This window comes from Mustela putorius, unplaced genomic scaffold, assembly GCF_011764305.1.
Source record: "Mustela putorius furo isolate JIRA1106 unplaced genomic scaffold, ASM1176430v1.1 tig00003846_pilon_pilon_pilon, whole genome shotgun sequence".
Taxonomy (NCBI): domain Eukaryota; kingdom Metazoa; phylum Chordata; class Mammalia; order Carnivora; family Mustelidae; genus Mustela; species Mustela putorius.
The window spans coordinates 8,190,759-8,203,327 of record NW_025421999.1 but is presented as its reverse complement, the minus strand read 5'-3'; the positions used below and the strand labels follow the sequence as shown (position 1 = coordinate 8,203,327).

General features: G+C 34.1%; 1 protein-coding gene across 5 annotated transcripts in view; it reads left to right on the top strand.

Moving 5' to 3' along the window:
- The window catches only part of LRRCC1 (leucine rich repeat and coiled-coil centrosomal protein 1), a 37,695-nt gene that overhangs the window by 21,340 nt on the left and 3,786 nt on the right, over positions 1-12,569 (top strand). For all 5 annotated transcript variants that reach the window (XM_004766957.3, XM_004766956.3, XM_004766958.3 and 2 more), the window contains 8 exons: positions 2,023-2,227; positions 2,923-3,062; positions 4,754-4,955; positions 5,343-5,528; positions 6,280-6,454; positions 7,353-7,516; positions 11,070-11,278; positions 11,369-11,506. In XM_004766957.3, the coding sequence (XP_004767014.2) occupies positions 2,023-2,227; positions 2,923-3,062; positions 4,754-4,955; positions 5,343-5,528; positions 6,280-6,454; positions 7,353-7,516; positions 11,070-11,278; positions 11,369-11,506 (1,419 nt within the window). The remainder of the gene's footprint in view (positions 1-2,022; positions 2,228-2,922; positions 3,063-4,753; positions 4,956-5,342; positions 5,529-6,279; positions 6,455-7,352; positions 7,517-11,069; positions 11,279-11,368; positions 11,507-12,569) is intronic.

The following is a 12,569-nucleotide window of genomic DNA, read 5'->3' as shown; positions in this document are numbered from 1 at the left end:
AATCTTTCCATTGTTGTCCATGTTTACCATGTTACATATAGATTATTTTCTTGAAAATCCAGCATCAATCTTTTCTGATCCTGCTTTTATTTATACCTCAGATACTTGTTTGGCATTAGATCCTCACACATTTTTTATTTTCTTACATAACCTGGTAGGAATTCCATATTCCTTATCCCTAATACAGAGTCTATCATCTAGGTGCCATGCTGTGAGTATACATTATTTCAAAGACCAAATCTTCTTATTGTGATTTTTAATACCTAATCTATAAGCTCCCAAATCTTTATCATCCAAACCTCCTTGATGAACAAATTTTTTTTTTTAAGATTTTATTTATTTGCTTCTCAGAAAGAGAGACCACAAGCAGGGGAAGCAGTAGGCAGAGGGAGAAGGAGGCTCCGTGCTGAACAAGGAGCCCAATATGGGACTTGATCCAAGGATCCTGGGATCATGACCCAAGCTGAAGGCAGATGCTTAACCAACTGAGCCACCCAGGCATCCCCTGAATGAGCATATCTTACCAGTTAATAACCTACTAGAAATGCCTTGTGTACATTGCTCATAAGTGTCTTAAATCAATATGTCCATACTGTACTTATCTTGCTCCTTATTTTATATTCTCTGTCCTAATAAATATTATCCCATCCAGTCAGCCACCAAAGCTAGCAATTTAGGAATCTTCTTTTTTTTCCTTTCTTGTTCTATCCCACAACCAGTTGATATTGCTATCTTTTTTATTCTATTTGTTAAGAGGTTGAACTATCTTTTACTGTCACTTTAGTTTAGTCCCGTATCTCTTGCTTAGAGAATTGCTTTAATTCTAGTGATCTGTAGTCACTCTGTTCCCACCCACCATCTAGTCCGCAGAGTAAAGTTCAATACTCTTCATATAGTATACCAAACTGGAGTTGAGAGAGTGAACAAAGGAAGACCAGTTTGGAGACTACTCTCAAAGGCAAGAGGAGAGATAATAAGAATAAGGATTAGAGAAATGGCTAGTATAGAAGCTCATGGATATATTGCTTTTTTAAATTATGGCTTGGGAATTACAGCAGATACATATAGGAGTGGCTACCTAGCTTAGTATTTTTTCATGAGGCTGTCTTTGCTATTTGTTGTCCCATTTCCAAATGCTAGACTTGTATTCTATTATCATTCACCTCCCTGCCTATAATATTGGTCTAGAGATAAACACCTAGGGGTACTGGGTGGCTCATTCATTAAGCAACTGCCTTCGACTCGTTAAGCATCTGCCGTCAGCTCAGGTAATGATCCCAGGTTCCTGGGATCAAGCCCCGCATCAGGCTCCCTGCTCAGCAGGAAGCTTGCTTCTCCCTCTCCCATTCCCCCTGCTTGTTCTTGCTGTGTGTCTCTCTCTCTCTTCTGTCAAATAAATAAATAAAATCTTTAAAAAAAAAAAAAAAAAGATGAACATCTAACCCAGGCTGGGTCTGGGTAGTGCCTTAGTCCTCAGAGGTGTTAGAATGTGAGCCCAGGGATATTTTTAGCTTTTTCCTTCTCTCCTTCATACTTTACAAGGAGCTCTACTGTAGGAGAAATGGAAACCAGCTCGTAGAGAATCACAAGACAAGAATCCTTATGGTCTTCGTGGCTTCAGTGGTCTCTCATGCTTTCAGTGGTCCCTCAGAATCATCCCCACCATCCTCTGAATTGCTTATGTAGGTCAATAAATTCTCACTTTTAATTTCAGTAGTTAAGTGTTTTTAGTTGTAATCAAAAGGTTTAACTGAGAGAAAGCTAAAATCCATATTTTGTGTCTGGGGAAGATATAGGGAGGTCAAAGTTGACTTTCAGTCATCTATTTATATATCATTTCTCTCTTACAGCTTTATAACTGTATCCATGTCTGTTCCCTTTCCTAGGTGTTGGACTTCTTGAAGGCACAGGCTTTATCTTAATCCATCTTGCTTGCTCTTAAGCCCTTTAATATTAACTACATTTTTTTTATCCTTTTGTATGTATAATACATATTAAAGTCACATTTGTTTTCTCCTTTAGGCTAAGGGAAATTATTTTTAAAGAGAGAAATTCCAAAGTACAGCTCGAAGTTATGGTTCACAAACTTCAAAATGAAATTAAAAAACTAACTATTGAATTAATTAAAGCAAGAGATCAACAAGAGGATCACATTAGACACTTAAGAACTCTGGAAAAAGCATTAGAAAAAATGGAGAGACAAAAAGGGCAACAGCAAGCAGCACAGGTACTTCTCCCTTTTTATCTATCAGTCATATGAGTTAACACAAATTAATAGTTGTATCTTGAAACAAGTTATATTGTTACAGAGTAAACTTAAAAGATTAGTATATATGCAAAAATTAATGTAAACATAACAATTCCTGTGGATTTTTTTTTTCTTTTTGAAGATTTTATTTTTGAGTGGTCTGTACATCCAACATGGGGCTCAAATTTACAACCCTAGAATCGAGAGTCGCGTGCCGTATGTACCAACTGAGCCAGCCAGGATGGATGGACGCACACACACCATGCCGCCACCCACCCACCCCTCCACCCACCCCCCTTGGAATTATTTCTGACTGGCCCTCACAAAGCAATTACAAGAATAGTTGGTGGAAATAGTGTGGGTTGTTAGGCTTATATTCTGAGAGCCAGGTTTCAAAAGTCTTTGGGGAGCCTGAAGATTGCATTTTCATACTTTCCGAATGGAAATTATTGAGATCTATGATGTAATTAAGCTATAGATAATGCTAGTGTATTTGATGCTTCTAAGGCTATACTTTATGTGACCGTAACATCATTAATTTAATGGATTTTCAAAATCAGCTTAGTCACCAGTTCCTATTATTAAAAAGGCACTTTTCTTTGGAGAACTGGCGTTAAAATAGAAGAAGCAGGGAGAGTATTATCTAAATACTGTAATGGTGTATATTTACTTAGATGCGACTAATCCAAGAGGTGGAGCTCAAAGCTGCCGCGGCTGATACCGAAATAAACTTACTTAGAACTTCTCTTCATCAAGAAAAGGAACAAGTACAGCAACTTCATGAACTTCTTGCATTGAAAGAACAAGAACACAGGTAAATCAAAGATGTATCAGGAAAATAATGACTTTTTTTTTTAAGATCTTTTTTTTATTTATTAGAGAGAGAGAGTGTATGTGTGTATGTGCACACAAAAGCACATAAGTAGGGGGCGGGGCAGCGAGAGAAGCAGACTCCCCACTAAGCAGGGAGCCAGAGGCGGGACTCAGTCCCAGGACCCTGGGATCATGACTTGAGCCGAAGGCAGATGCTTAACTGACTGAGCCATCCAGGCACCCCAAGTAATGATATTTAAAAATAGAAAAAGAAAAGTTTCTTGGTCCCTCCCTACCCTACTCCCTTACCTAAAACTAGACTGATTGATCAGTGGTGAAATCTAACAACTGGCTTGTGAAAAGTAACATGTTTATGTATACATTAAAATCAGTATTACATTAAGAACTAGTAGCTTAAAAACAAGTCGGTGGCTTTATTGAGGTAAGAGCTTATAACAATGAAGTTTATTTTGTATTTTTCCAAACACAACCAAAAGTTGGTCATTGTAATACAGAGAAAACTGTTCTAATTGACCTTCAAGTAACTGCCTATTAAATTAATTAGTAGTCTTTTTTCCTCTAAAGTGCAGGAGTCAATGAACTTTTTCTGTGAAGGGCCAGATAAAAAAGTCTGAAAAATATTTCAGACTTTTCGGGCCATACCAAACTATATTTGTGTAGTAAAACAAGTAGCCATAGGGAATATGTAAATGAATAGGCATGGCTGTGTTCCAATAAAAGTTTATTTCCCAAAAAAGAGTCTCAGGCCAGATTTGGTCCATTAGTTATAGCGTGCCGGCCCTGTTCTGTGAAATCCACAATAATTTGAATACTTGTAGCTAGTTATCTACGCTTACTGCCCTACCAGTTGAATTGTGTATTTGCCATGGGTTAATTCTGTTTGTTCCCAAACCTGTTTTGTTTTTAACCTTACATAAATGAGATTTTAATGTATAAATTAAATTTTGATGTGCCGGGGAAAATTGTCATCATATGCAGGGGCAGAATGACTATAAAAGATTGGGGGAGATAATTGTAAAAATCTAAAATTTTGTACTTAGTTTCCTTTAGAAATATCTTTTAACTTTTTGTCCTAGTTTAAAAAAATATAAACTAGAAATAATGGATTTTGTATTATGGGTTTGACGTACTCAGGAAAAATAGTGGAGAACTCTAAAGAATGAACTCACATTTAAATTTAAAAAAAAACAAAAGCAAAAACCTTACCCTGTGTATCAGAAGATTGGTAAATAATTTCACACTTCAACTGATTTTTTTTTTCTGTTAACCAACCACCAGTAATGGTCAGACTGTATTACTTGTATGTCAAAGATTCAGCCAAAGTAGAGGATATAGTGCAGGAGAACTTCACCTCTCCAAATGCACCTAAAGAATTTTAGAAGTCATATAATGACTCTGTACTATCTCGGTGTAGAAATGGCACACTCCTTTTATCCCCATCACCACTGAGTATACAATCAAATAATACTCATATCTCCTTCCTCTACTGTGCCAGTTTCTCTGCTCCAAAGTGAGGAGCTGATTTTAAATTAACAATAGAAAAAAATAGTAATAAATAAATTAACAATAGAGAATATAGACTATTTTAACAACTATTTAAAAACCTTGAAAGTTTTTCTTTGTTTTCAGGTGAATAAATATCCTGTGATTTTTATTTGTTTTGCATTCCAGGAAAGAACTTGAAACAAGGGAGTTTTTCAGTGATGCTGAGTTCCAGGAAGCCTTAGCTAAAGAAGTAGCTAAAGAAGAAAGAAAGCATGAGCAGGATATAAAAGAATACCAAGAAAAAATTGATACATTAAACCAACAATATATGGATTTAGAAAATGAATTCCGTATTGCTCTAACTGTTGAAGCCAGAAGATTTCAAGATGTAAGAATTGGCATCTAGCTTTTTATTGAAAAGAGAATCAGCAAGATATGGTTGGATGAGATATTTTAGAATTCTAGCCCTATTTACACATTAGTTTATGATTTTAAGCAAATTACTTAAAATTATTAGCACCTTAGTTTCTTCACATAAATAATAGCTACTCTTCAGCGCTGTTGCAAAAACTAAGTGAGATTATAAATGGTCAAGTAAAGAGAGCACTAGAATAGGAATTGGGCAGCCTGAATTCTTCTATAACTGTAGAGCAGGGATTGGCAAACTAAAGCCCAGGACCTATTTTTGTAAATAAAGTTTTATTAGAACACAGCCATAGAAACAGTTTCTATTTATTTGGAGAACTGCTATTTATAATGCAATTTTGAAATATAGGTTAAAGATGGTTTTGAAAATGTTGCAACTGAGTTAGCAAAGAGCAAGCATGCTCTTGTTTGGGCCCAACGAAAAGAAAATGAATCTTCCTCTTTAATTAAAGATCTGACCTGTATGGTGAAGGAGCAAAAAACAAAACTTGCAGAAGTTTCGAAATTAAAACAGGAAACAGCAGCAAATTTACAGGTAAAACACTGTAACTTTTTATTTCATAGTCTCAACTTAATTTTTATTTATAATAATTTTAGAAAGTAACACAATTATAAACTTTTAAATAATGCTAATTATATATATTTGAGGTATATGAGAAAAGTAATAGAAGTAGATTAAACCATGATTTCACAGATGGTATTGCTTACACTAAAATAATATTTAAAATAAGTGAATTTAAGAAATGTCTTAGGTAAATAGGTGCCAGTTGTATAGTGTTACAGCAAAAATTATGATGGTGATACTCAGATGGTATCCTGAGTTTGGAAACACCTTGCAAATTGCTGATAATTGTGTGGTGATAGTAGTGGTTTTTAGATATACCTAGCTGTAATAAATTTTATGTTTTAGTGCTGTTTTCTCAATTTCAGACATTAGCGGTATTTTGCCCAAGAGAACTTAATTCCTAAAAGTGTCCTTTAGATTATTGATATAAATGCTGGTGAAAATTTTTGAGTATTCCATGCATGGTTACTCTTTTAACTGATACTAGAGTAAAATTCAGGGTTTTTAAAGGGATAGCTCTTAAATTTTAACTTTATTTCATGACCTATAACTGTTTTTAATAAAATTAAAACTTTTTCTGATGCAAAATATAGGAGCATTTACTATATATCTGCTTAAATAACATCTTTTCTCATAAAATGCAAAAAGTAAAAAATAAGCACTTAAATGTAATAATTACTTTGCTTTTTTTCCCCCCTTCAATGTTTCTGGGGATGTACAGAATCAAATCAACACCCTTGAAATCCTGATTGAAGATGACAAGCAGAAGAGTATTCAAATAGAACTTCTCAAGCATGAAAAAGTCCAGCTTATTTCTGAGCTAGCCGCCAAGGAATCGCTAATTTATGGTTTAAGGACAGAAAGAAAAGTATGGGGACATGAGCTGGCACAACAGGGTAAAATTTTCAGATTTTCAAAGTGAAAATAACCCATTCTTCTAAACCAACAGATCTGAGTATTTAGAAAAGGAAGGGCTTATTAACTCTGCCTAAGACACACCAAAAAGAAAGTGACACTTTGTATGGAAGGATGAGTAGGCATTTGCCAGCCCAACAACCAAATGGAATGTCTCCTAAGATGTCAGTTTATTACACTAGTTAGGAAGTTACAGCTCTGATTTTGTTGTTGTTGTTGTTGGTTTACTGCCCAATATAATTTGGTTACTTTTCTGGACAGGTATACCTTTACAGTGCTACAACTAACTAAGTCACTGAAATAATTCTTTCCTAGTGCTTTTAAATTATTTGTAGAGTATGCAATATTCAGTTTATTTCTAAAAGTGTTGGTAACACTTACTGTGTTATGCATGGGAAAATGTGAGATAGTGTATGAATGAAAACCACCTTAGGTATAAGTAAGTTTACTCTTAGTCTCCTTTCGTTTCCTGTCACTATAAAGCAAGAGCTAGATACTATTATTTGGCATTTGTAGATGGACAACTTTACAAATTACAATTAGGTAGATGTTGGTTTTAATGGAGAATTGCTCATTTGTCCATTCCATATAAGAGTCTTGAATATGATTTTTTTGTTTGAATGCCAAAACTCAACCAGTTAAATATTACATGTCTGAGTTACTTGTTCTTGATTTGTAGTTTTAGGTTTTCCAAATAGCCACAGGTGTTTAAAAGGTCTTTTGGTTGTCTTCCCCTTTCCTTTCTATTATACTTTATATATTTTGGTTTTTTTATTCAGTTTTTATTTACTGTATTATACATTGTTAGATTAGATGCTCATAAAATACAAGTCTTCCAAGGTCTCTTAAAGTTTGTAAGTGATGATGTTTATTTCTCAGGATCAACTCTAGCCTTAGATCGTGGGAAATTAGAGGCTCAGATTGAAAGCTTATATAGAGAGAATGAGTCTTTGAGAAAGGCAAATGAATGTGATAATGACGCATTAAGAATTAAGTGCAAAATCATAGAAGACCAAACTGAAACCATTACAAAATTAAAAACCGTAAGTTTGATACTTTATTTTGGGGAAAGAACATGTGGCAAATTTATAAATTAGTGGGTCAAATTATCAAATAAATATCTATCTCAATGAATCCAAACTGTTGTTTAATTTGGACAGATTGTCATGTGTTTCCTTGTATGATATATGCCCTTTGCCTTTAAAAAGGACTGTATGGCTTTTATTTATTAATTTTAAATTACTTTTACCTCAAAGTTTTATGGGATGATGTTATTATGGCCTGTGAAATAACTAGAATTAGTGTCAATAAAGGGTTGGGAATCTTAAGAAAATTCATGTTTTATATCTTCAAAATATCCTTTAAGAGCATTGTTTAGGGGGGCGCCTGGGTGGCTCAGTGGGTTAAACCGCTGCCTTTGGCTCAGGTCATGATCTCAGGGTCCTGGGATCGAGTCCCGCATCGGGCTCTCTGCTCAGCAGGGAGCCTGCTTCCTCCTCTCTGTCTGCCTCTCTGCCTACTTGTAATCTCTCTCTGTCAAATAAATAAATAAAATCTTTAAAAAAAGAGCATTGTTTAGGATGTTCCAATATTGCTAAGTCGCATCTCAGAATTATGACAAAACCAACTATTCTATATTTAAAAATATAAATTGTTTGTAAAAGATGCTTTCCCAGGGGAGACCATGTTTTTACCCTCTTCTTCAATATTGCCTTTCTTAAGAGAGATACTAACAGGATTTCTTATCTTGAGCAATGAATCAAATTTTGATCTCCAAAATTTTCTTCAAGAGATTGTCTCTTAAAGTATAAAAATGGAGAAAAGAGTTAAGAATCTTCTAAATGAGATTATCACCCACTAAAGAACTCATTCTTCAGAGTGGCTATAACTGCATAAGATTTCTTTTTCTTTTTCTTGGTCATTTTTTTAAAAATTCCTTGGGAACTTTATCAAGTACAGAAAATCAAGATTTATCACTATGTTGCTATATCATAGCTAGATTTAGGCTATGAATGCCTGAACTGTACCACCTTAAACAATTACAGCGGTATTCCCTCAATGGAAATTTGGTTACGGTAGATCCAAAAATTCAAATATATATGTCATATATGCCAAGCAGTAGCGAAAAATCACTGAAATTTTTTTTTAGCAGTAAACCTTTTTTCTTTTTTTAAAAATCTAGCCAAGCATATTTTCCTTTGAGTTAAGCTAAATACGAAACACAGAGACTTGTGGTTTGCTTTTAATTTTCACAGGTAAAACAGATGATGCTCTGGGTATAATACATTGTTACTAACAAAGCTACTTCCATGGAAGACTGCTGCCTAATTGTCAATCTCTGAGCAGGAAGGAAATGACTAATCATGAATGATAACAGTTGATCTGAAACACAGAAGAGTTTTGATTTTAGGTTTTTGGTTTTTTCCAAAAAAAGTTAGCCCGTCATTTTTTCCCCCCACAATTTACTACATTTATTCTAAACAACATTGCATCAGCCTCAAAGATACGAGTATTAGTGGTGCCTTCCCATTAATCATACAGCATAGAGCGATAGTTTGGCCTAATTTCTTTCAGCAGCAAATTCATCATCGCTAATACCTAAAATGGATAATGATCCTAATTCATTGTTAAATTAGATTTGTTCATAAAATAGAAATTCTCTGGGTCTTTTAAAGTTTGTTACTGATAATATTGTTTCTCAGACTTGTCTCTGGCCCCAAATCATAGGAAACCAAGGGTTCAGATTGAAAGTTTATGTAGAAAGACAAGTCTGCAAAACAAAGTCTGACAAAGCAGACAAAACAAATCTGCAAAAAGCAAATGAACATGATAAAGATGTTTGATGTTTTCAGATTGGGGTTTGATTTAAATTAAATAGATTCTGTTAGCTTCTGATTTTGGAAATCAGAAGCAGAAATTTTTTTAAACTCTTTTTCTTCCTCATATATTATTTTGGTATTTTTCAGTATATATGGCTTACAGTACTCTCTAATGATGCAATGTTTATTCTTTTTTATTAATGGGATTATTTCATAAGACTTCTGCTCATTAAGTGTTTCAGAGTCACAGGGAGAAAATAAACAATTCATGGCTTTTATGAAGATGTTGGTCCAGACTACAAGACTACCCGACATCTTCACTTAGAGTTTTTAGATATGTAACACACTGAGGAATTAAACCACCTCCTTCTAATACGTATGGATACATACTTAAGCTACCCTTTTCCAGTATTTGTTTGTTTGCCTCCATCTTCCCAGAAGGAAAAAGGGCAAGGTGGGCCAGAGGAAACGGGGTTAAAAACTACTCTATTTCAGAACTACCAATTTCCTCTTTTTCTCACTCACAGGGACTAGTATCAGTAGATGGTATATAGCAGGGCTATCCCAGACATCCAGGCATGCCCACATAAAGCAAACAAATGTTCACTGGAGTAAATAACTTATATGAGGCCTAGTACCTGCAGACTTCTAACAGTACCCATGGTGGTTTTGATCTTTCATTATCATCTGATTTTTACTATGTAAATACAGGATAAAGTCTGACTCATGGCATAGAAGATAGAATAAAAAATGTTTTGAGAGGTATAAAACCTGTTTTTTTGTTTGTTTGTTTTTTAGATTTTATTTATTTGGCACACAGAGAGAGAAATCACAAGTAGGCAGAGAGTGGGGGAAGCAGGCTGTCTGCTGAGCAGAGAGCCAATGCAGGACTCAATCCAACGACCCTGGGATCTTGACCTGAGCCAAAGGCAGAGGCTTAAACCACTGAGCCACCCAGGCACCTATAAAACCTGTTTTTTAATGTGGCATTTTAATAGTGATAAAACTGTACTTTATTTTGAAGTAAAGTATTTGCTCATCCTGATACAGAAAGCACTTCTGTTTAGCACAGTAGAAATAGCAGTTTAATTTGTGCCATGACATATACTGTGAATATCAGTCTTTGCTGTATCAGTCATCCACTCAAGAGTTTTTTTCTGTTTCTGTCATGAAATCTTTTCAAATGTGAAATTGTGGTAATTGAAATTTTTATTGTGCTGCTTTCTTTTCCTTCTTTCTCACTCTATGATTGATAATTGCCTAATTTACTGAAATAAAAAATGTGAGAGGAATAAAAATTTTTATTTTTCTTAATAACATTTAAAGTAGTAATGTTTCGTACTGATTATGATTTTAAAACATCCTGAGGGGCACCTTGGTGGCTCAGTGGGTTAAGCATCTACCTTAAGTATATGTCCTATAAATCTCTTTGAAAACACTCAATAAACATTCAATTTACTTTTTTTTTTTTTTAAGATTTTATTTACTTAGTAGAGAAAGAAAGAGCACAAGCAGGGGGAAGGGGCAGAGGCAGAGGGAGAAGCAGGCTCCCCACTGAGCAGGGATTCCCAACACAGGGCTTGATCCCAGAATCCCAGGACCTCTGGTATTGTGACCTGAGCTGAAGGGGGATGCCTAACCAGTTGAGCCCCAGGTGTCTCTCAATTTATTTTTTTAATTTGTAGTTTTGAGAAAAATTTTAAACCATATCTAATTAATTACAAAATGAGACATTTAGGGTTAATAAAAGTAAAGTGCTGATTTTTTTTTCTTCAAGTGTGTACAGGAAAGAGAAGAACAAATCAAAATATTACAAGAAAAGATCACTGAAATACAAAGATGTACTCAAGAACAACTTGATGAGAAATCTTCACAACTGGATGACATAATTGAAAAACTGGAAAGACACAATGAAAGAAAAGAAAAACTAAAACAACAGTTGAAAGTAAAGGAATTAGAACTTGAAGAAATTAGAAAAGCTTACAGGTATCTGGTATTTCCTGTTGAGAAATAAAATGTGGCTAAATAATTTCATATAGCCAGTTTTATTTTTTAAATTGTTTCTTTTTGTATTAGTACACTTAATCAGAAATGGCATGATAAAGGAGAGCTTCTAAGTCATCTTGAAATGCAAGTAAAAGAAGTGAAAGAAAAATTTGAAGACAAGGAAAGGAAACTTAAAGCAGAAAGAGACAAAAGTGTTGAACTACAAAAGTAAGCACTGAGTCCTAGAGTATGTGGGAGATCTTTAAACATAAACACTGAATTGGAATGGGTGAGATAATGTAAAAAGAAGGACAGAGGAAAGGGTTAAAGTGTGTTGGACTTAGTTATTTGCCAAGTACTTTACTTCCATTCTATCTATAAAATGTAGATAATAGTTCCTACCTCAAATGTTTGGTGTGAGGTTTAAATTTTGTGTATATGTATATTTATGTGTGTGTGTGTATATATATATATATATATGGCTTATAAGAGTTAATTAGTACTTAGTGCCTGACACACAGTAATTGCCGTGGAAAAATATTATATTCTATAGAAAGTTTTAATGGATAATACAGTTACGTGTACCTGTTCCTCTTTGCTTTCAGCTGTGCTAATTCAAGGACCATGGCTTGAAACCTATTGTAATTTTCTTTCTTGCCTGTCACAATTTGGAGTATTTTCAATCCTAAAAGAAATAGCATCTTCTATAAAGAGCAGTTTCTAAACTTTAATATAAATCATAAAGCCTGATAGTTTTCAGAATCTCTTATATTACATTATTATGTTAATCGCAAAACAATGAAGACCTGATTTTATACATTAATACTTTAATGACTAGGACTAGTATATATGCATATATGATTTTTGACTTAATAGAATTTTCACAAAAACATTTTATTTATATAGCCTTTTATAACATATAAATTGATTTTTTCTCTTATATCTTAATTTGAACCCAGCAACAGTTCTGTGAGGTTGGCAGAAGAGTAGAATTATCCTGTTTTATAGTTACCCAAAAAACTTAAATGCAGAGCTTGTGACTTGCTTTTAAGTCATATGGCTAATAAGTGTTGCAACTGGGAATAAAAATCTGATTCATGGACCTAATTTCAATCCATTTTACTATGGGCTATACCAAAAGCAGAAAGTGTGTTCATTATGGACTTAACTTTCTTATATTCATATTTAATATAAAGGAATTTGGGTTTGGCCTCTAAGAAACTCTTAGCACTAAAATTTTGTGAATGCTATTTAATGTGCTTATTAATATAGAGTATTATCTATTAAGCAT